At 32.0% G+C, this 23,275-nt stretch overlaps 1 protein-coding gene across 1 annotated transcript; it reads right to left on the bottom strand.

Annotated features, from left to right (window-relative positions):
• Window positions 1-13,085: 13,085 nt before the first annotated feature.
• LOC114713038 (squamosa promoter-binding-like protein 8) lies at window positions 13,086-15,792 on the bottom strand. The gene is made up of 3 exons (XM_028897619.1): window positions 14,782-15,792; window positions 13,937-14,106; window positions 13,086-13,786 (listed from the first exon to the last, which is right to left on the bottom strand). The coding sequence occupies exons 1-3, from the start codon at window positions 15,528-15,530 to the stop codon at window positions 13,653-13,655; spliced, it is 1,053 nt and encodes a 350-aa protein (XP_028753452.1). The 5' UTR covers window positions 15,531-15,792; the 3' UTR covers window positions 13,086-13,652.
• Window positions 15,793-23,275: the final 7,483 nt, after the last annotated feature.

Genomic DNA, 23,275 nt, shown 5'->3' with positions numbered 1-23,275 from the left:
ATAACATTTTGGTTATATAGCATAGTGAAGTATACAATGTCATGTACTTATATCATCCTTGATCAGAAAGTAATGACACTGCAAGATCCATGATCAAGAGCATACGTTTGTACCTCTCATCACACAGATACAGGAAATAATCATTACGTCCTATCAAGAATTCTATATAAGTACTTCTGTGACTCTTAGAAGTCTCATCTCCTAAGAGCTCCCACTTATAAAAAGTATACAAACATTATTCACAAATAATCATATAACAATAATTTAAGTAATTTCATTAAATGAAATAACACACTTAGTCTGTTTACAATGTATGAAATCAAAAACTTAATATAACAAACGTTAATAAAGTGAATACAAATATTACATCATTTGATATGAACATAAAGGTAATCAAGCATTACTTTCCTTAGTTTTCTAAGTTTGCGCATTTTGGTCATAAAGGAGGATACTAAATCTATAGCCCAAATCTAGTAAAACTTCCTTATGGGTTTTCCTTTAGGTCCGCCTCTAACCCTTATTGCTCTTATGTATTCCATTATAACTTTAAGGTAGAATTCAGTATTCTTCTCATCGGTCATGTATTGGACGTAACTGGCGAGCACGCCATTTATACCTTTTATGTTTGTTAGTTTGGCCGCATCTCTTTCAGCTATACTCATAGCTAAAGTAGGGGTACAGGGTTGATTCAGCTCTTCTCCTTCCTCAACTTCAGTTTGATCGGGAAGGCTGAGTGTATCATTAAAGACCAAGTGAGGTTCAGCACGGAGGGGTTCAATGGGGAATAAAGTTTCCGACTCAAGTCCAGAATCCATTAACTCCTCGGGTCTTCTTGAGGAACCTCTTCAGGGACCTCATCCTTATGTTCGTATTCTGGAACTCCATCATCCATGTATGAGTATTCCAATAAACCATGTTTGATATTTTCAGTGCTACCAGAAGCCTTTTGCTTCATTTTCACCTAAAAAAAATTATAAATTATTTTGAATATTCTGGAATTTTTATCCGCATAAAAATACCAAAAAATGTACTAAAAATACTCATAAATGGATCCTTGATTGTCTCAAAAATTAGCAAATTATATATCAAAGTGAAGATCTTGATTTTAGGGATTTTTAGAGACAAACCGAGCCTCAAATAGAGCCCCCATATGCCTACATGCGCCCCAAGAAAAATAAATACTGAGAAAATAAAAAAATTGTTTAAGCCCACACACTCATGCGGCGCGTGGAGCCATAGGCACCGTCGACGGCGACACATGTCATGCCGAAGGCATCCACGCGCCACCCCTGTTCAACCCAAGCATGTCCTATCACAAATATAAGATTCAACCCAAGCATGTCCGATCACATGTCCGATCACAAATGTAAGACACGGAAAAACTATCATACTAGAAGTAAAATGGAGGATTTGCGTAATTGATTAAAGCAAATCATAGAATGAATTATCCACTGGAGCAGTAAGAAAAATAAAAACGCAGGCTTCATACACAGATAGAGCAACCGAACAACGCAGGCCACTAACCAGGCTTCGATACCAATAAAGGTTTTCAGGCATACCTAGAGTGTTCCACGTCCTCAGATAGCCACGCGAAGGTCTGGTTACGATAACGAACTCAGATCGGTGTTACACAGGAAATGCACCGGAGGGAGAGGAAAAATAGAGAGTGGAGGGAGGAGACTGAAAAACTGAAGCATACTCTAAAACTGATCCATACGTTGGTTTATCACCTTCATTTAAAAAAAAAAATTCCTCCTAACAGTTATTTCCTAACCGTTCCCTCTCTCCTTCATTTTTAAACAAAAAAGTAAAAACTATAGTTGGAGACCCACAAGTTTTGCTATTCACACCAGAATCCCAAAGGTCGATGGGCTTGGGTCCAATCCACCAAGGGTGGATTGGCCTATTTTCCTACAAAGCAAGATAAAAAAGAAAATTGGCCAACCAGTACTAGATTGGACCCAATGAAGGCTAGCAAAGGTAGATCAGAGAGTGTATTTCACTAAAAGGCCAAGATCTCCACGTATAGCTCACATGCACTGGTAGACGGTGGTGACCATGGCCTAGAGATAGCGACTGCATCTTGGACAAGGGAAGAGGTTTGAAGTAGTGATGAAGGAGCAAGAGAAGAGATAACCCAACACGAGATAGACCTCACGTTAGAGACATGACAGAGCTCACGACGAGTAGGCAACGGAGCTAATGGCGAGGAGACGGCAGAACTCTTTATCTAGTGGCAGAGAGGGCTCGTGCTACAAAAGAGTGGTTAGAGTGAATAATAATGAGAGAATAATGGGAGGAGTGAGAGAAAAATAATGCGAGAATAATTTGACACAAATAATTATTATCCCAACAGTCCACAAGCTACTTTAAAAAGCTACCTCCCTAAGCTTGTGTTTAATCATGTGTTTCCACTTGTTTCGGCCCTCAAGTGCGATAGCCCAGAAGCTCTCCCAAACAAGCTTCACTTTTTGAATTGGGCTTATGCTCAAAGTAAGCTACTCATGGCCCATTAGAAGCTCTCCCAAACAGGTACTAAATAGTATTACCTTACATGCTTAATATTATCTTCCCTTAATATAAAAGTTAGTTTAACATTCAATTTAATCTTAGATATAAAACCCAGTTCATTTTATCTCCCATATTTATCTATTTCTTTAAAATAATCATTGCAGTAGTTGCGCATGTTAAATGTTTTATCAAATAGTAATTCTAGCTAATACGTATGATTAGTAAAGATATTCTAAAAAAAATAATATATAATTATTACAAATAACTAACTTAACAAACTTTTTTAAGTTACTCTGATTAGTCAACTGATTCTTACATTAATGACTGGAATCTAGAGGTAATATAAGAATTAGTTAGGAGTTAGATTTGGTCATAAATATAAAATTTTAATTTATTTTGTATTTTAAATTTTTTTTTCCAAATACTCCTACTGATTGTAAAGAGATATCAACAAGAAATAGTTTTGATATGCATGATTAAAAAAAGTAATTTAGAGAAGTCCTTTTGCTACAAATAGCAAAGTTAACTAATTTTCTTAATATCTTCAAATCAGTTATCTAATAACTCTTATCTTAAAGGCTTGAGGAAGTATTAATTTGGGATTTAGATTTTTTTTTGGTGAAGTTTGGATTTAGATACCAAACATACCATTCTTGAACGTCAAATAAACTTCTGAATAATTAATTTTAAACTCCATTGTATAATTAATTTCAACATTTTGTAATTTGTACACAATTTTAATTAAAATTTCCCTTGTCTTTTCGATTTAAATAACTCTCAAAGAAAAAACTTTCATTGTAAAATATATAACCAGATTTAAGAGCTTGAGCGATGTATGGTGGATTTTGGGGCAATGATTTGTTACTTTTCAATTTCTATGGCATCTAATTCTTAATTATAAGTTTTGGCCATTAATGGGCAACCTCTTCAAATGTGAGATCATTGGGAGCCAATTGAGAGAAGTATGAGTTCCCTAATCAAATTTCAATAGGTTCTTTACGTACTTGGAGACGAAAAATGTATTAAAATTGATAGAGTAACATAATGACTAAAATATTAACGTTGATTTTGGTTGAGATGTGTATTTCTTTCCACTTAAATTTGTTTCGAAGTTTCATATTCTTTTTTCTTCTTTGATTACTTTTGAATATTTTCTATATTTTTCTTCTGTGGCTTAAAACTATATCTCCTTTATCAATGAAATAATGCATGGGGGAAAATAATAACTTGATTTTTTTTAAGAAATTGTACTGATTTTTCTAGTATTTGAATTGCTTAAATTACATGGGAAAATAGATAAAAGCAATTTAAAAAAACAAAGTTGCATGGAGCCTGTGTTATAACTTTGTGCGGGTCAAGTCCCACATTGATCAAGAAAGAGTAAGACAATAATAAGTTGTAGTCTTGGGCTAGTGAATAGGTTTAGAGGAGAAAGAAGATCTCATGCGTACAACAACAGCTTGTCAGAGGCAAACGCAGTGGCGTCGTGCCTAACGGTCAAATGGCCTATTGCCTAGAAGAAAGGGATCGAGGTGGAAGATTGAGTGCACTGCTCTTGAGCTTTCAAGCACTCTCCTACTTCTCTCCAGTTTTCTTTTTGAGATATTATTTTATTTCTACTATTCTGTCATCTTGTCTTGATGTAAGAAATGTTCATTTAATCTTAGAGAGATTTGCATTTGAATATTCCTATAATAGTGGACTAACTCTTAAAAACATTTTCTCACAGTATGACTCAAGTCAATTGATATTTCGGCACTCCTTTCAATAGTCTTAAGAGTTATTATTTAGCCACATAATGACGCCATTAGTCCCGTTGATCTTGCTGCCAATGTTGTTGATATTCTTATCTACATTGGAATGCCACTTCCAAAACCACTCCCAGATATCTTCAAATTTGAGGTGCTTGATGAAAAGCATTTTAGACAAAGGCAATAGTTGTTGCTACACTCACCCAACTTAATCCTTTTGCAAACGTTGATCAAGTAATGTGGGGACAAATACTAATAAGGTTTGTAGACAGACTCTTATTAATACTTAATTTAACGATTTGTTTGATGTGTATTGAGCCGCAAATGATCCCAATAAGGTCAACAATAAGGGGAGGAACCATTATAAGTTTGCAATTGTAAGCACATATCTATCTGTTTTCTCTGTCCTCAATGACTCCTTCATAGCCACCACTTCTCCATTATTTAGACTGATCCATAAACTTCAACTTGAATAAAATCCTCTCTATTGGGGTTCACCATAGGATTTGGAGAGGAGTTATAATTGTATGATGTGCAATGAGTTAAAAGGTTGTGATCTAAACAAGCTTTGACCGATTTAGAATGAACATTGAGATGGTCATTTGTGACATCTATGCCGAATAATTCATCACATCTTGCAACCCGAACGTCCTACCAGATATGTCTGAAGACCAATTAAATTTCTTTGCATAGTTAAGGCCTACTTCATGTTGAAGTTTCCATTTGATCCCTTTAGCTTCCTCTACAGAGATAAAGATAAACGTGTTCCATAAAGAGGGTTTGATGACTAATCTCCATTTGAGATGCTTAAATATTTGGTGGACCATGGAGAATTTCATGGAGGAGCTTTGTTTATTACTATTGTTATGTTTATGTTTAATGGGATGTCTATGACTATATGCAAGCTTTTGCTCTCTACAAGCAATGAGACATCTTATTCTACCAATTTTTACTTGTACATATGGCTTCTAGAATGTTCCAGAACAATTGCAGTAACACTGGGAGCATTTGAAATAGTAACTACTTCTAAAACTGGGGCCTTTATTAGGTCAAGAAAAGATATCAAAAAATGGCGAATATGCGTTTATGGGATTCCATTAGCTTTTCCACCAATTGCTATGATGCATCATAGAGAGAAAGTGTTGTTCCCCAGCATGACCCATCTCACTTTTCTCGGAACTATCATATTTTGGTTTGTCGGAATAGTCTTCATCCATCTACATAGGCTGCTTTAGGTACTTCTCAAAATATCTTCTCAAACGTGAACCTTGAGGACAAGGTTCCCTCTAATAGGGGAGTAATTAATGTTACGTGGACACAAAAGAGAATTGTATATCAATATAGCATCATATATCAAAATTTTATCAAGTGATAGTGATGGAAGAATAATGATATGTGATGCTATATCACTACGTACATCGTATCATATACCAAAATTTTATCAAGTCTTATACATCCCTTATATGTGTTTTGAATTATTATCCATCATCTTAATATGTAAGAATATCATGATATATAAGTTCTTATACAATACATTACTTGTATCAAAAAGTAATTAATGATATATTCTCTCCATATCTTATTATAAGATCTTTTTAACTAAATTGAGCAGTTTAAAAAAAGAAGTTAAAATTAGTTAAAAACAATTAATATATAGCAAATACAATTTTTTTCAAATATACCCCTATATATAAATGAGTATATGTGAGAGAGTAATAATAAGAGAAATAAAGAAAGATAATGTATTAAATGCATTAAATTAGGGGTAAAATAGGTAATAATACATTAAATACTCAAACAAACTCAAAGAAGATCTTATAAGAAAGGAGAAACACATTCAAAAAATTGAATCTTATAGTAGGAGAGCAAAGGAGTATGTGTTGCATTAGCTTCTATTATCAAGCTTTAAATTGAATGTCGTGTCAATGACCCCATAGATTCTTTATTCTTGAAAGCAAAATCTTTATTGAGAAAACAAGACAAATTATTACAAATATTGATAAGATACTTTTTCCCTTTATTATCTGAAAAAGGTAAAAATGTTCAGTTTTTCATTGTAAAAAAATGACATTTTAATATCAAAATTTGAATTGACAACAAGGATGGATGTGCCCAATGGCATGATTAGGCACAAATGCACTAAAACGATAACTTGATATTATATCATACATATGATATCTTTTTGTTCACTTTAAATAGTGTGGATGCATTATAATTAAGCTATTACATGGTAGAATTTGATTGAATTGGTTCGGACCACTATACAAATTCATTCAAAATAGATTGAATAAGAGATATGTTAGAGATATTCAGAAAATAGAGAAAGAGATACAAGGACTATTAAACATGGGGAATCCTAAAATGATTTTGGAAATGGCTTAATTCCCATGATGTTTTTAGGCACTATTCTGAAAATTAATTTTTTTCAAACAAACGACGCTAATTGTCCTTTGTTAATTAAATTAGTCGTCACTAACTTGATTGTTGTTATCATTTGATAAGTTAAAGTTGTTATATTATTGTTATCATTGATATTTAACAAGAAATTTTTACTAAAATTAGTTTTTTTTTCCTTTTCATCCTTCACCCAATAGAAAGAACTTATGCTACCATCATACCTGCTGAGAGTTGAACTCACAACTTCTTGCTTAGCCAAGAGTACTTAAAGAGATGTCTGGTGTCAGTTAAGATGAACAACTTTGATGAAATTAATTGTCATCAACTAGTTGTTTTGATTTGATAAAAAGTTGTTAAATTAAGGGCATTGAGCTAATTCCACTACAAAATTTAACCACAAACTACACCGTAAGAACTCATAGTCATTAGGTTTTCGAAACCTTAAATTGAAATTTGCACGTTTAAAAGATGGTTTTTGTGTTTTTCTGCAAAAAATAAACGGATTAAGGAATGTCAAGGAGAAAGATGAAAGACTAAAAGTATTACTCTAGTTTTATTTATAAGTAACTTTCAAAATGTTTCACATCAATAAAAACTTTAAACTTTATTAACTCTCATTTAAAATTTAATAACTTTTCAATTTTATCCATTAATATGCATTATACTTCATGTAAACAAATTCATTGCAATAATAAATTAAGGGTAAAATTGTACATTTATACAAAAAATTTCTTTTACTACTTTATAATAGAATCAAAGGAGTATCTATTTAGCCAATAACTTTATAACCCAATGACATGAAAAATTCTATATAAATAAAAGGTCATGGATTGAATCTTACCTATAATCTTAGCTTGTCAGTGCCATCTCCTAAATTCAAAAAGTGTATCAATTTAAACTTGAAAGGATGACAATAAAGTTGTTTCTAACGCAAAGTTTAACTGTAAATTTGAAGAAAAGTGTTGCAAATTAATAACAACAACAATAATAATAATTTATTATACACCGAAATATTGATATATATATTTATATATAAAGAATTCCTTACAATCCTACAAAGGTTAAGATGAATTGATTTGAGGGCAAAAAGTAGATATAGCAGGAAGCAACCTCGGTGTCAAGAACGGATAAAGAAATTGATTCCATAACAACCCCATTTAGTCTTTTTCTCCAACAAGAACATTTATTGGTGGTTTCTCAGAAAACGCAATATTTTATAAAGATAATCAATCACGTTAGGATCAAAGAGACACAACAGCCTTACATTTCGTAGGAAGCTTCCTGCAAAAATCACATTTTCCCCTTTCACAACTTTTTGATCACGAAAGTGTTTTTGAGTAGTATAATGTTTGTGTATTATATACTACTTCCAATCCTTAATATAAGACCTTATTTGACTTTTATTTTAGTCCTAAATATAAGACCTCAATCCACTTTATCCTTCATATTTATGTATTTTTTCCAAGAAAGTCCTTCAAATAATGGTAGTTATAACCACTACACTTGATTAGTAAGGATATTTTATAAAAAACAACACCTATGTATTACAAATAATTAAATTTACTTGTTTTCTTAATCTCCTCAAATTAGCCAACTAGCTTTTATAATTAGGACCGGAGGTAGTATAATTCAATTATTTAATAATGGATACTATCACATCATATTTGAGAATATTTGGACTCAATTAAATATATCTCTTTCAATATAATTGTATGTATGAGACTTAAACCACTCTTTTACTTGAGAAAAATCAAGATCTTTTTCTTGATTCGTCTATTATGAATATTAAATAATAACCAATATGATATTTTTAGTATTTATCATTTAGTAAAATATGTTTTATTTTTAGTATATTTTATGGACTATATATAACCCTTTTTTCATTTTTCAAATATTTTTAAAATTTCTGGTAATGTTCTCAGAAATATATTTTGATTTTCAAAAATTTGAATTATTAGTTATGTATACGAAAATAAAAAAAATAAAAAAAAACTTATCTAGGACTCCCAAATGAAAATTTGAAATACTGAGAGTTTACCAAAAAGAAATCGAAATTTTTATAAACTTTAAAATTTTAATTTATAAACAACATAAATCAATTTGTAAATATAAAAGTTTGATTTATAAACATAAATTGCTAGATTTAATATATAAATAATATTCAAATTTGACATGAATATGAATTTTTTTGGGAATTCTCTGTATCCTTTTTTTTTTTTTTCAATTTGAAACATATGGATTAATTTTCCCAAAAACAAAAGATATCTAGTTGGGAACGAACTACATCATCATGATGAGTTATGGTTAAAGCATATAGAAACAGACAATCATATAAGTGATGGACATACCAAACGATGGCCCGCCATATCACTTTCCAGGAAGCTTCAATGCAATGCAACGATGCTTTTCGATATCATAATTCTCACAAAAAAGCATTTCAAAACAAAAATACATGTCCATTTTCGTCCTGTGTATATAATGCAAGCACATGCTGAGTGTGTATTTATAAATAAACACACGCCAATAAGTATACACTCCCATTTTATATATAAGCAACAACTATTCAACTCATGTAGCTGGTAAAAAAAAAAAAAAACAAGCAACTCACGTAAATAAAAATATTGATTAAAATTAATTAAAAATAATAAATGGGTAAAAGATGTCATTTTTTCGAAAATATACTTTCGGCTGCGAAGATGATGAGTGTGAGAGAGAATAAATAGGAAAACATATATTAGAAAGTCGTGTTATTTGTTTCACACGTGTAATTAATTAGAATTAAAAATAAAAAATGTATTAAATTTTAGACAAACACAAAATGTTACTTATATATCGGACCAATTCTGTGTGAGAAAATGTTACACGCACACACATATATGTATATGATAAGAGGGAGTGTATGTGTATGGGTGTGTATATATTACTATCTCTTGTCCTTAATAACAGAATTAGTTCGGGGTTAAATTTGTTGTAAATATAAGACTATTTAAGACCTCAATTCATGTTGTCTCTTATTTTCACCCAAAAAAATGTTCCTATTAATAGCAAAGGACTCCTACTAAGAAATAATTTTATTCATCTAATGCACATGATTCAAGAGGATAGTTTAGAAAAACTAATACATATTTATATAAATACTTAACTTAACTAATTTTTTTAATATAATCAAATTAGTTACTTAATTCTTATATTAAAGATCAGTGATAGTATTTTTGAAAAACAATATCATGAATATCATCCGCCAATAAAATAGGTTAAAGTCAAAGAAGGGAATCTCATAATTTTTTTTAATATTTAATTTATATTAAATCCCAGCAACACCTCAAACAGAATTTCTCTCCAATTAGAGGATACTTATGCCTAGAAAAAAATATAATTTTTATTTCAAATTTATTACATTATATGATTGAATTTTCTATAAAAATTATACATTATACTTTTTTATTTTAAATTTAATAAAAATAGATAAGTAGCCTATATTTAGATCTAAGAAAACCATTACATGGAAAGTAAGTGACAGGAAAAAATGGATTTACCATGAAAAAGATTGGATTCGTAAAAGAAATATTTTATGGATAGTTTAGAATCTTGTAATTGAATATCCTAAATTTAGAGAAATTTCAATTTATTATTTTCCCATAAATTTTATCTCTACTTATTAAACTCTGTTGACATAATCGATATATATTACTATTAGCTTAATACTGCAAATACAAAAGATTTATGACAAATAAATATGATGATAATGTAGATAAGGAGGTAATATTAACTTATGTATATATAAAATATTGATTAAAAATATATTAACAAGGGCTCAGTTAAATATCATTCAAGAATCCATGAGAATTATTTAATTACAAAATTTACAAATATGGGAGTAAAATTGAAAAATGAATTAAATTTTGAAAGACCAAAAATATTTCCCCATAAAAATTTTATATTCTTAAACAAAAAAATGATCCCCCAATAAACTACACATAATACTAGTAATGTAAGATTTCTTTTCATGCAATTTATTACAATAGTTTAACTGTCAATAAAATATTATATAGCTTCTATCCTTAATATAAAATCTAGTTGATTAATTTAAAAAGATTAAGGAAGTGAATAAATTAATTTAAAGTATTTATATTTATCATTTTTTTCAAACTAATCTGTAATGATACACATAAGTATTTTAAAGAGATCATGTGTTATAATTAAGTAATTTAGTAAATTTTTAATCCTTCCAAATTAGTTAATTGTGTTTTATATTAAGAACCTTTGTAGTATTTATTTACAACAACCAAAATATCATATACATATTACATATATATTGTATAAAATTATATTTTTCGGGTAAAATGGAGTATTTCAACACTTTGACCCTATATGTTAAGATAATTTGCACATCCCTATCAGGCTATCAACTAATATATGAAGTAATGCTTTATTGTTAAGCAAACTATTAACCATTTACCAACTTAATGAAATGAGCGTCAAATTTATAAAATATATTAGTTGATTGAGCCAGATATATATTTATTAAGCGCTTAGTCATCATCTAAGCTGTGTACGTAAGTGGCTTACATAAAATAGTGCTCCTTCCGTCTTTTTTTTTTTTTTTTATAAGAAACAATATCTTCTATAGTAATATCCAAAATATAAGAAACAAATTATTTATGTCTGAAAATTTAAACTTGGCTTTCCAATTTTACACCTACTAAATATATTCTTCACAATAAATTTTTACTTATTATCTCTTATGTACACTTTTTATAGATGAGGGCATAAATGAATATACATATTTAATATATTTATTATTTTTAACTAAATTTAATTAACATTTTGAACCGCGTGATTTTAATAGTTATTTTTTATAATAAACCACGGAGCAAGTACTTTACTGTTAAGCAAACACTATATACATATTCACCATTCACCAACTGTTATCTTATAAATAACTTGAGCTTAATTTAAATTTTTACTTAAATCCTTTTAGTTCACACTTAATTGGTCTCTATCATATATATCATTCTACCCACCTTGTGTCGTAAGTACTGATAGAACTAATTTTGAAAAGTCAAATTATTTATTTATTATCAAGTCTAGTTGATAACACTCTATTTAGAAGATATTAATATAAAATAGCATCCAGTAATATACCTTGATATTATTTTTCAGTTATATCTACAGCCTTAATTTTATTTATGGTGCATTAAACATCCTAATGTTATTTTCTTATTGCATTAAGCACTTTTAATTTGACATTACTTTTTATTTACATCTAACGTCTTAATCTTAATCTTTTTCTTTTGCCAACAACACCTTGATCTTATTTACGGCTTAGGATGTTTGATATACTAAAAATAAGATTAGGTTATTAGAAGCACACACAAAAAATAGCATTAGGCTATTTACGTATGACAGATAGCAAGAAAGTCCCATCTTTTATACGTTTGATTTTATTAATAATAACAGCAACAACAACAACTTGAGGGTTGAATTGAGTGGTACAGCTTAGTCTCCACAGGGGAGACAGCTTTAGCATCCACAAAACAAGTTTCTATTAATTACTTAATTAAGAGGAAAATATTGCCCATTCATCATCATTTGAGCTCTCATTTATTAGATTTAAAACCTTTTTTACATTAATTCGGAAAATAATCACGATATTGCTAATATTTTAAAAATATATATTGTGACTTATTATTTATAAATATTCATATATTGATATTAATCGTTTTGAAAGTTATAAAAACAATAAAATTTACACAAACACAAAGTTATTAACTTCCAAGCTAAATTGAAGTAGAGATCAGAATCGTTTCCTTTGCTTTTTGCCTAGAGCGTCGGATAATCTAATTATTCTACTTATAAACCCAAATGGCTTTTATCATATACACACACACACACACACACACTACCTCTAGTGCTATTTACAAGACTTCATTTATGGACTGTAAATGAGGTCTTATAATTAAGATCGAAGGTAATATATATATATATATATATATATGATAATCTAGATAAGGAAGTAATATTAACTTATGTATATAAAAGGAAGTGAACTTCTTACCTAGATTTCGTTGTTATAATAAAGAATATCACAGACTGATTGCTAGATACATTTGCCATAATCATGCACAAATTTTATGACATATTTTTCACTATTTTTATTATTGATCAAGTATTGAAATAAACAATTATTAGAGATAATAAGTCAATTGATAATATAAAACCGCTATTATTTATCATTTTATTGAATTAATTCATGGAGTTTCACATAATTGATCTGGTTATATATACTTATATATATATATATTCATATATTAATCTACTTTTGAATAAATGTAATGAAATGCAATTAACATTATGTGATCTGATTTCTCTAATGAAGTATACATCTATATATATATATAGAGAGAGAGAGAGTCATCAGAGAAAGAGAGAGAGCTTCATTATGATTAATTGGAATAATTTCTGTCTGATGTTGCAAAACATATTTTACTTATTTGAATCCTACTACATTTTTCGAGGGAAAATTCAACAGGGACCAGACAGCCCACAACTTGAAAATATAACCTCAGATGCTTAGGTCGCTGATGTTACTGTCTCCCTGAAATCCTCACAGTCACTATTTCCGGGAAAATCCAAACAAAGCAACCTATTTTTCCCATCTATCCACAGTTACCTTATCATTAATATCCAAATTTAATTACACAAAGTGAAATCCCAGAAAAAGATACATGCTAGCTAGAGCTAGCTTCAGCTAACACCCAACAAGTTATTTGCAGCCCCAGAGAAATTAATGCACAAGAAATCATATATATATATATATATGGAAGATTTAAGTCAATCTTAATATAACACCAGTTAATAACTTCAGAATCAAATTTAGGAAGCAAGTCATCACAAGTAAAGGTTTAAAATAATATTTTGATTCCTAGCCATCTGGTAGCTAGCCCATGCATGCAGATTCATGGCCTGTTCTCTTTAATTTCATGCAATTCACTAACCACTTGAGAAAAACAGTGTCCTTGATGATGTTGTGTTTTGATACGGTTTTTGCTGGAAATAATCCGGCGGTGACACCGCCACCGTCACCGATGAAGATGACTGAATTCCAGAATCCGGCGGGGACTCTTCTGCGAAGCCACAGAGATCATCAGTTCAAAATAGTTGCATATAACTGATCGATGATGATCATTTAACTCACGTCGTCGTAATAAGAGATTTTATTTTATTTTATTTTATTTTCAAGAAAGAAAAGAGATGGAAGAGAGGCTTTAATTTACTTGCTACAATGTTCAAAGTAGAAGAAGAATTGCGATGCTTTTCGAGGTGAGATTTCTGGGTTTGATCTTGAGGTGGTGGTGGTTGAGTTTTTCTTCTGCGACGATTATGATCTGCCAATCTTTTCCTGCAACTTCGTTTTCCGTTATCGAACTCCGAAAGGAGATGGAACCTGTAAGAAAGCAAATTATGATCATATCTACACTATGAATGAATGAGACGTGGAGATTCTTAAAGATAATAATGAATTATAGATTATCCCAGCAACGAAGAAAAAGTGCAAAACAATGCAGTGTACGTAAGCCGAAAGAAGAGAAGATTTTTAGAAACCGGAGAGACCGAAATGCCCTCGGGATCTTCCCATATCAATCACTGCTTGGCTAGGCTCACAGGGTATTTCCGTCTTTGACATCAGGGTTCCACCCATCTTCTTGGGCTTCCCATTGCATATGATTGAGTGCCACAGAGGAGAAGCTTCAGAGCCATCCATGGTGGTGAAAACTCAAAGTTTCAGTGGCGGTTCTTCTTTTATTTAAGAAACACAGTAATTAATGATTTCTTCAGATTTAAAAATTTCAGTCAAGTCATAAATTATTAAACTAAGTTTATTACTTCTGATAATTAAGCTAAGTTTAATGAGTTTAATTGTGGTGAAGCTACCATAAGAAGCAAAAGGGCTAGGAGGACGAAAGGGAGAACAAGGAGGAGGAAATTTTCCTCTGGACGCAAATGCCCTCGGGATCAGCCCTTGTACGATAGAAGCACAACAACACAAATGATTGGCAGTGAGAGGAGAGGAGGGGAGAGAACCGAGGGGCATTTCCGTCAATTCCCTCGCGGCAACAACCTGCTACATTGCTGGCAGAATCGCTGGGTCAACCCGGCGGCGATGACGGTGGCAGCTTTGGAGTGAAACTCGCACACCTTATGTCGGCGGTGATAGTGCTTGGCGTGGGAGAGATCGGCATTGCATCCCTCGGCTTGACATCTCGGCGAGTTGTTGTTCAACGACATCGTCGAGCCGGGTTCCAACGGTCTGGGCCGGCGATAGAGCCGGCTAACAAAGTCGTCCTCGGTGCTGGAGAAGTACGTTCGGCCGCCGAGGTTGAGTCCAATTCGAGACGCCGAGAAGTCCATGGACCTACCCACATCTTCGGACTTGGGCACCACCAGCAGCCCACCACCAGGCCCGCAGTTGCCGGCGTTGACCGGAGGGAGCGGGTCAAGGGAGAACATGGAATGAGGTGGCTGAGCCGGCGGCAGCGGCAGTGGCTCTGGCGGAGGAAAATGCGACGACGACGCGACAGGGAAGGCGCGTGTGTCGAAGAGAGAATGCTGGTGGTGGATATGGTGATGGGGTTGGGATGGATGGAATTGTTGATGGTGGTGTACAAGGGAGAAATCAGAGGTGGTGGTCGGTGTGGGTCCCTGTGGAGCTTGAGAAATAAGGTGGTCGGGCAAGAAAGGGTGAGAATTATAGTGGTCGAAGATTTGCCGGTGCGTTTGCTCTGAATGCGCGTCAGCTGCGGCAGCTGCGGCTTCGTCGTTTCCGGCGAGCATTATAGTGGACGGATTTCCCCATTCATAATCCAACATCTCTGTGGGTATGTCTTCTCCGACCTACAACACGACGTCGTTGGGAGCTGTGAAATCAAAGTGGGAGTCTTATAGCAAAAGAATGGTGGGTTTTGAACAACCAGAGCTATGAAATTGCAGGAAGACGAGGAGGAGAAGGAACAAGAGAGAGAGGATCAGAAATATGGGAAAGCCATGAAGTGTTATGTTTCTTTTGGTGTGTGTGTGTGTGTTTAGAAGATCTCACTTTGGCCCTCTAAAAGCTGAACCCTTTTGTCCCCTTCTCTTTCTCTCTTTAGCCTTTAGGTGAGAGAGAGGGAGCGGGAGAGACTGTGTGTGTGAGAGTGAGGGAGGGGTGTGAAGAAGGAAACTGAGTTATGAGGCGGCTTGTGCAGAAAGGGGGTGATTGGTGGTGAAGCGTACCAGGAAGATAATGAAATTACCGTTTTAACCTGAGGAAAATTTGTATATTGCGACAACACCCACGTAATTTCCCACCTCCTGCTCCCTCCCTCCTTCCTGCCGGCTCTTGTTCTGCTTTTCGTTATCCCCGTTCTCAGTTTTTGTTTGGGTTAATATAATTTTAGTTTTTAAAGTTTTATTTTATTTAAAATTTTGATGTCTATAATCAGATTAAAATTTAGATTATTTTACCTCTTGAGAAACCAAAATTTTAAAACTTGAGAGGCTAAAACCAAAAATTATATTAATCTTTTTTTAATTAGGTCTAATAATTTTTTGAAAAATAAATTATGATACTCATATGTAGTTTAGCTAATTTTGATTTTACTTAGATTTATGAGATAAAATTAATGTATATACACACACATTCACTAAGTGAGAACTATGTTAATATTTATCTAATATCATGTTATTTCGCAGGTACATTAAGTATTTGGATCTTATTTTCCTAATAAATTCAAAACCTTGATGTTGTTTTTCTTAGTTATATTCAACATCCTAATCTTTAGGGTGGTGGATGCATTATATTATTTCAGATTTTTAATATAAGAGTTAGTTAGATATTAAATTTAGTCTTAATATAAGAACTCAATTCACTTTATCTATAAAATTTATAAAGTGTTCTCTAAAAGATCTTATTGATTATAACTTATAAAGGGTTCCCATCAAGGGATCATTTCAATGCACATTATTAAATAGAGTAGTTTACGAAAGCCAATACACATTTGTTATAATTAAATAATTTTTTTAATCTCCTCAAATTAGTTATTTAGCTCTTATATTAAAAATAAGAGTAGTACTTAGTAAATAAGATAAGGGATTTGTATGCACAAAAAAAAAATCATTGTATTGGATCCACCATCAATAGTTGCTAGATACACATAGGAAATAAGATTATATAACTAGATGCAACTTTATCCAATAAATTCTGAAAAAGAGAGATATTTATAATTAAGAAAACTATCAAAACCCAATAAAAATAAAGAATTCAGAGAAACTTAATTAAAAATAAGGAGTAATTATAAGTACTTACATATTAATTTTTCTTATAAACAGTAGTAGTGTAAAAAAGTCCATGTAAACCCCGATCACTTGTCACTAAAAGTGTTCATAGGACGGGACAAGATAGGATTTTCATACAAGACACGACCCCTCCCTCCCCCACAAACTGCAATTTGGGCAATAATTTTGGGTCTTTTTTCCTTCATGTTGCTTTTTTTTTAATTGGGCTTTTGAAAGATAAAGCATTTTTAAAAAAACTACTCCTCTAGTTTATAGGATAGATAAAAAATTTTTATATGAATGTACAATTTTATCTTCTGTTTATTATTGTGTTGATTTTGTTCTCATGAAATATATTGTATATTAAATAAGGATAAAATTAGAAAATTGTTGAATTTTAAATGAGAGTTAATAAAGTTTAAAGCCTTTATTGATATATGTAAATCATGTTAAAAGTGACTTATAAATAGGATTAGAGAAGTATTATACAAAAATTCCAAATTATAAGCAAAAAAATCATGCCTTTGACAATAAAAAAAATCACTCAAATTAAGAACAAACACTAATATTAATAATTTAATAAGTGAATTTTAAATCAGGTCACTATGTTGTCCTGTCTCAAAATTTTTTGTCCCATCCTGTCTAGTCCCAAATCGACTGAATCAGGACAAGTTGAACACCCTTACTTGTCACCAATGATTTTTAAATACAGCCGGTCATTAAATTTGTGAGGACCCTAATTTGAGATTCATTTATTCAATTTTGATTAAATTATTATGAAACTGATGGTAATAAAATTAATAAATTTTATTTTTATCCACTAGAATGCTACATGGAAAATTTTAAAGCATTAATATTAACTTCCATAACTTGATATCTACTTTACTTATGAAATATCATAATGTAGACTAGTTGTAAATGGGTCGAGTGGGTTATCCGCATTTTAGTAGGCTTCGATGGAGTGTTAACATAATAATGGCCTACCTGGTAGACATAACAATGAGCTAGCCCTAGATTACTCCTTCCTCTTCCAGTGTTACTCTGCTTTTCCCCCACTGTCTCCAAGTTGTGCGTGTGCGCCCACGTCCCTACCTCAGTCTTCTTACTCGATATCATATCCACCTACAGGTTCATTTTGCTTGTGCGTTAACATATGCCAAGTTTTCATAGTATTACACTTTCAATAATCAAAAGAAGGAGTGGAAGCTGCGCTAGAGAGGCTTCTCTAACGGCAGATTAGCCCATGAATTGCCATCACTAGGTGAGGCCTCCTGGCTCTGCTAACTAAGATGAGAGGCCCCTTCAGCTACAAAGACATTAGGACAATAGACAGCGTCATCCAGCCAACATTCAAGGCAGTGTACTACGCACGAGGGTTGCTTTAGGGCAATCAAGAGTACATTGATGTAATAAAAGAGGAGGCCTTCTGAGCTACAGGTCAATACCTCAGGAGATTTTTTGTCGGCATGCTCTTATGCCATTACTTGTCTAACCTCACTTCAATCTGGGAGCAAACAAAGCATCTCATGTGTGAAGACTTTTTTACATACCACTCAACGACCCATAGCATCAAGGTAAAACAAACATCACCCAAAGTATGTTACACTCACAACATTTAGGACGAACAATCTATACCCCACCTACATCACATAGTCACCTTTCATTATCGACATTTATCATTGTTAACGACCCTTAGCCATGACATCTCTCACTTTTTTCAATCTGCAGAAATATCAATCACCAACTCACATAGGGTAAAGACTGACAAGTCGCTGGATGAGTACATGTTGCTGCCAAAACCACGCTTTGTCAAATTCTTGGACACAACAAACAACTTGTTACTCCAGGAACTTAGCTACAACAAGGATGCATGTGCCATAGATGTAGCAAGGTTAGCAGCATCACTCCCAGATGAGCACAGAAAGATATTCCACAAAGTCCTCAATACGGTTAGCAGAACAACCAGTGGATTCTGCTTTGTCTATGGTTAGAAGGGCACTAGCAAGACCTTTCTTTGGAATGCCCTGACTACGATTATATGGGAAAAAGGAGACTTGATCATCAACATCACATCAAGTGGAATAGCCGTGACTCTACTGACCTTAGAAAGGACTGCTCATTTGAGATTCTCAATCCCCATCGACATAAACAAAGGCTCCACATATAATATTAGTTATGGTTTTCCCGTGACTCATTTTCCGTGGTCTGCAAAATTAATCATCTGGGACGAGGCGCCAATAATAAAACGACATTGTGTGGAGGCTATCGATCGAGCATTGAAGGATATAATGCGATACGACTTGTCATTTGGTGGCAAATGAGTCATTACGGGGGGCGACTTTTGGCAGATATTACCTGTCATATTGAAGGGATTCTGTGTAGACATTACAAATGCAATTATAAACTCATATGCTCTTTGGCCAGCATGTAAGTAATTCAAGCCCACTAAAAACATGCTGTGCAATTGGCATAAAAGGAAATAGACCAAAAAAATGTCAGTGAATTCTCTAAATGGTTGCTTGATGTTGGTGATGATATAATTAGACTAACCATGAGGGCACAATAGATATTGAGATCCCAAATGATTTCCTCATCACTGACTCCCTCGACCTTATCCACTCCATTGTCTCATCCTCATTTCCTGCACTCTAACAAAACATCACACATCCAAACTACCTCACAAAAAAGGTGATTTTAGCCCCCACAACCAAAATCATCGACTAGATAAATGATTACATACTGTTATTCCTCCTTGGAGACTCTGTTCACTATCTCAGCTCTGACTCCATCTCCAGTACTGATCAGGACAGCAGCTCATTTCAAGATCTGTACTCCGCAGAATTCCTCAACACCATAAACTGTTCTGGGATGCTGCCCCACAAGCTCTCTTTAAAGATCATAATACCAATCATGTTGTTTGGAAACATCAACTAGTCTACAGGCCTATGCAATGAAACAAGGCTGCATATCACATTTCTGGGCAAGAACTTCATCAGGGCAGTCACATTAAATGGAACGAGCAAGGGTGATGAGGTGCTAGTTCACCGCATGGACATGAATCCATCAGAGACCATCCTACCATTCAAAATGATCAGATGACAGTTCCCGTTCATCATCTTCTTCGCGATGACCATCAACAAGAGCCAAGGCCAATCATTGCTCAAAATGTGGTCTTTAGGGAAGTCTTCTAGAATGTGCATTCAAAGTGACCACATTCTCACCATTATAGGCTGACTACTGTCTTCACGCTATTAGTATGAGACCTTCCTTCATTACAGTTGCATAGTATTGTCATGTGATAGATTGTAATAAAATGAGAATTATTTGCATTTTAGCAGCTCACACAGTAGTCCTTCCCTCTTTACCTCTTTCATTACTTTTGAATTAATCAAATACAATAATGCACACTTAACAAACAGCCTCCATAGGAGGAGGAGATCCTAGTTCCAATCTATATAAAGCTAATATTCAATAATAATAATTCATTAAAATAAAATTAATAAAGTAATAACCAATTTCCTCATATTCAAAATATAAGCACCAAATTTTTAAAGGGGCTTGATTTTTTTTTTATAAGAATTATTTTGAATTTGTCTAATCAGTTAATACATTTTTTTATTTTTACCTCTAATTAATTATATTATCTCTCATATATTTTTTTTGGCAATCATTCTTTTTTATCTCCTTTATTCATTCATTCCTTCTCCCACTTACTAGTAAAGGTGTTTTAGGAAAATAAGTTGATTTTCTTTTTACATATTTAATGACCGGAAATTAATAGTGATTACATTATTTGTGTGTGTGTAATTTTTTATTGTCATGCACAGAATAATATTTATATAATGTCAGAAAATGGTAAGGAAAAGAATTTAACCTAAAAATTTTGCCTTTTAGTTTGTTTTAAAAGATTAAAAAATTATTAAAAAATAAAAAAATTTCAAATGGTTGAATTAATACCCGACCAATTTGTTTTAGTATTTTTTTTTATAACCAGTTTTTTTTTTCACCTTATGTGACGTTCCAAATTAGTTCAATTCGATTTTGATAATAATATCGATTGACCTTATCAGTCGCAATAATAATATTAATCAATTTGATTTTTTGGAAATTAATTGGTATTTTTGAAAATAACATTATTTTTCATGTCCGAAAATTAAGAAATTGATTGGTATTTACATCTTCTTCTTTTTTCCAAATTGGTATTTAAATCTTTTGACTATTGCTTATTTTTCTCGTAATTTATCATCATTTCCACGCAACCCCTATCGTATTCTTTTGTCCAAATTTTATCTTTAATAAAGTTCACTTGCAATGGTCAAATTACTTTCCACTATTGAATGATATTATATCTTCTTTATATGTTAGAATTTCATTTATGAACGGCAAATTGCTTTAATGCCAACACCATCCATCATATTTGAATGAGGTTCCAAACTCTTGGGTCTAGCATTAATATGTTTGTGAGATCATGTAACATTTATTCTAATTAATTTATCTAATTTTTTTTCAATTCATTCAAATTAATTAAGTAGTTTTTATATAAAGTACTGGATGGAGTAATATTTTCATACTAATTAAAAGGTAAAACACTTTGATACGACATCACATTCACGCAACTTAACTCTGGTTTTCGCCTACTTATTCAAATACTGAAATACAGAATGTATGAGATATAGATGATGAAATAATAACAGATCGAGATAGAATTATTTGTCATTGAAAGTTTGAAACACTTTTATAAAATATTAATGTAACAATTTAATATTCCTCTGGTCCTTAATATATGACCCAATTGTTGAATTAGTTTTGGTCTTAAATATAAGACTTATTTCTCATATTTATCAATTTTCTCTAAATTATCCCTATGGATACTCCCTTAACCATAATCAAATAGAAGAGGAAGATAGGAATTAAAAAAGATGATTATGGTCTTTTAGGAAAAACGTGTCACATTTCTTATAATTAACTAACTTACCTAACTTTCTTAATCTAATCAAATTAGTTAAATGAGTTTTATATTAAGGATCAAAGGAGGAGTATAATACTCGCCCAGATTCAAGTTACATTTAACTAACTTCATATGTACCAAGAACAAGGGTTAAAAGTTGGTCAGCTCATTACACTGGTTAAAAATAGCGTGCATTTTTGTTCACTATTGTTCCTATTATGTACATTAAAGGGTTAGTTTGTGTGCAAATTTGTTTTGAAAGTTTTCACTTAGGAGTTTTAGTCATCCGGAAATTTTTTGGGTGCACATGTGTTCCAGAAGTTTATAATCATAGCAATGTTGCCACATATCATTAAAAATATTAATCGTCAATATCATTATTTTAATGGTTAGTGTTAATTTTTTAATGGTAAGGGGTAACATGCTATGATTTTAAACTTTCAAGAAAAAATTTGCACACAACAATAACTTTCAGATGTCCAGCGCTCTTAAGTTAAAACTTTTAGGGTAAATTTCTATCTTAATCTTATACTCCTCCTGTTCTTAATATAGGACCCAATTCTTGAGTTAGTTTTGATCCTAAATATAAGACCCATTTATCATATTTATCAATTTTCTCTAAATTACCCCTATAGATACTCTCTCAACCATAATCAAGTAGAAGAGGGAGAGAGGGTATTAAAAAAGATGATTATGGTGTTTTAGGAAAAATGTGTTACTTTTCTTATAATTAACTAACTTACCTAATTTTCTTAATCTAATCAAATTAGTTAAATGGGTCTTATATTAAGTACTGGAGGAGTATTAAATTATCATGTTCAAATATCTCACATCTTAATTGCAGCTAAGGGCAAAAAAAAAAAAAATAATTAATGCATAAGACATCATTGTTTAAGAATGATTTATATTTTAGATCCCAAAAAAAAAAAAAAAAACCTCATAAACAACGTGTGTAGATCCTAGTACGTTGAAGGGACTTTGATTGTTTAAGCACGACATCTCAAATAGTTGAAGTGAATTACAAAAATTACGTAGCAGGGCGCCAATCCAAAGTCCATGTAAAATGGAAAACAAAACAGTGAGCTATTCTTCTAGTTCTATTTATAAGATTAAAAAAAAAGGTATTTTTTTATTCTATTTGTAAGGTAATGAGATAAATTTTTTATATGGATGTAAAATTTCACCTTTCATTCATTATTGTGTTGACTTTATTTACAAAAAATATAATGTATCCTCCTCTTGTCCTATTTATAAGGTAGAGAGAAGATATTTTTTAGTCTTGTTTATAGGACACTGAGAGAAATTTTTATATGGATATACAATTTTACCTTTTATTTATTATTGTGTTGACTTT

The sequence above is a fragment of the Neltuma alba genome, unplaced genomic scaffold (genome assembly GCF_004799145.2).
Source record: "Neltuma alba isolate B1F8T4 unplaced genomic scaffold, ASM479914v2 tig00011409_pilon, whole genome shotgun sequence".
NCBI classification, from domain to species: domain Eukaryota; kingdom Viridiplantae; phylum Streptophyta; class Magnoliopsida; order Fabales; family Fabaceae; genus Neltuma; species Neltuma alba.
Note: the sequence above shows the minus strand (reverse complement) of the source record. Positions and strands in the feature narration are given on the sequence as shown.

Excerpts from the sequence above, each read along its gene's own strand:
- LOC114713038 (XM_028897619.1), bottom strand. The coding sequence starts at position 15,530 with ATGTTGGATTATGAATGGGGAAATCCGTCCACTATAATGCTCGCCGGA. Across the intron at positions 14,107-14,781 it reads TTCTGCCAGCAATGTAGCAG|GTTCCATCTCCTTTCGGAGT; the intron begins GTTGTTGCCGCG and ends GCTTTCTTACAG. Across the intron at positions 13,787-13,936 it reads TACTTTGAACATTGTAGCAA|AAGAGTCCCCGCCGGATTCT; the intron begins GTAAATTAAAGC and ends GTGGCTTCGCAG.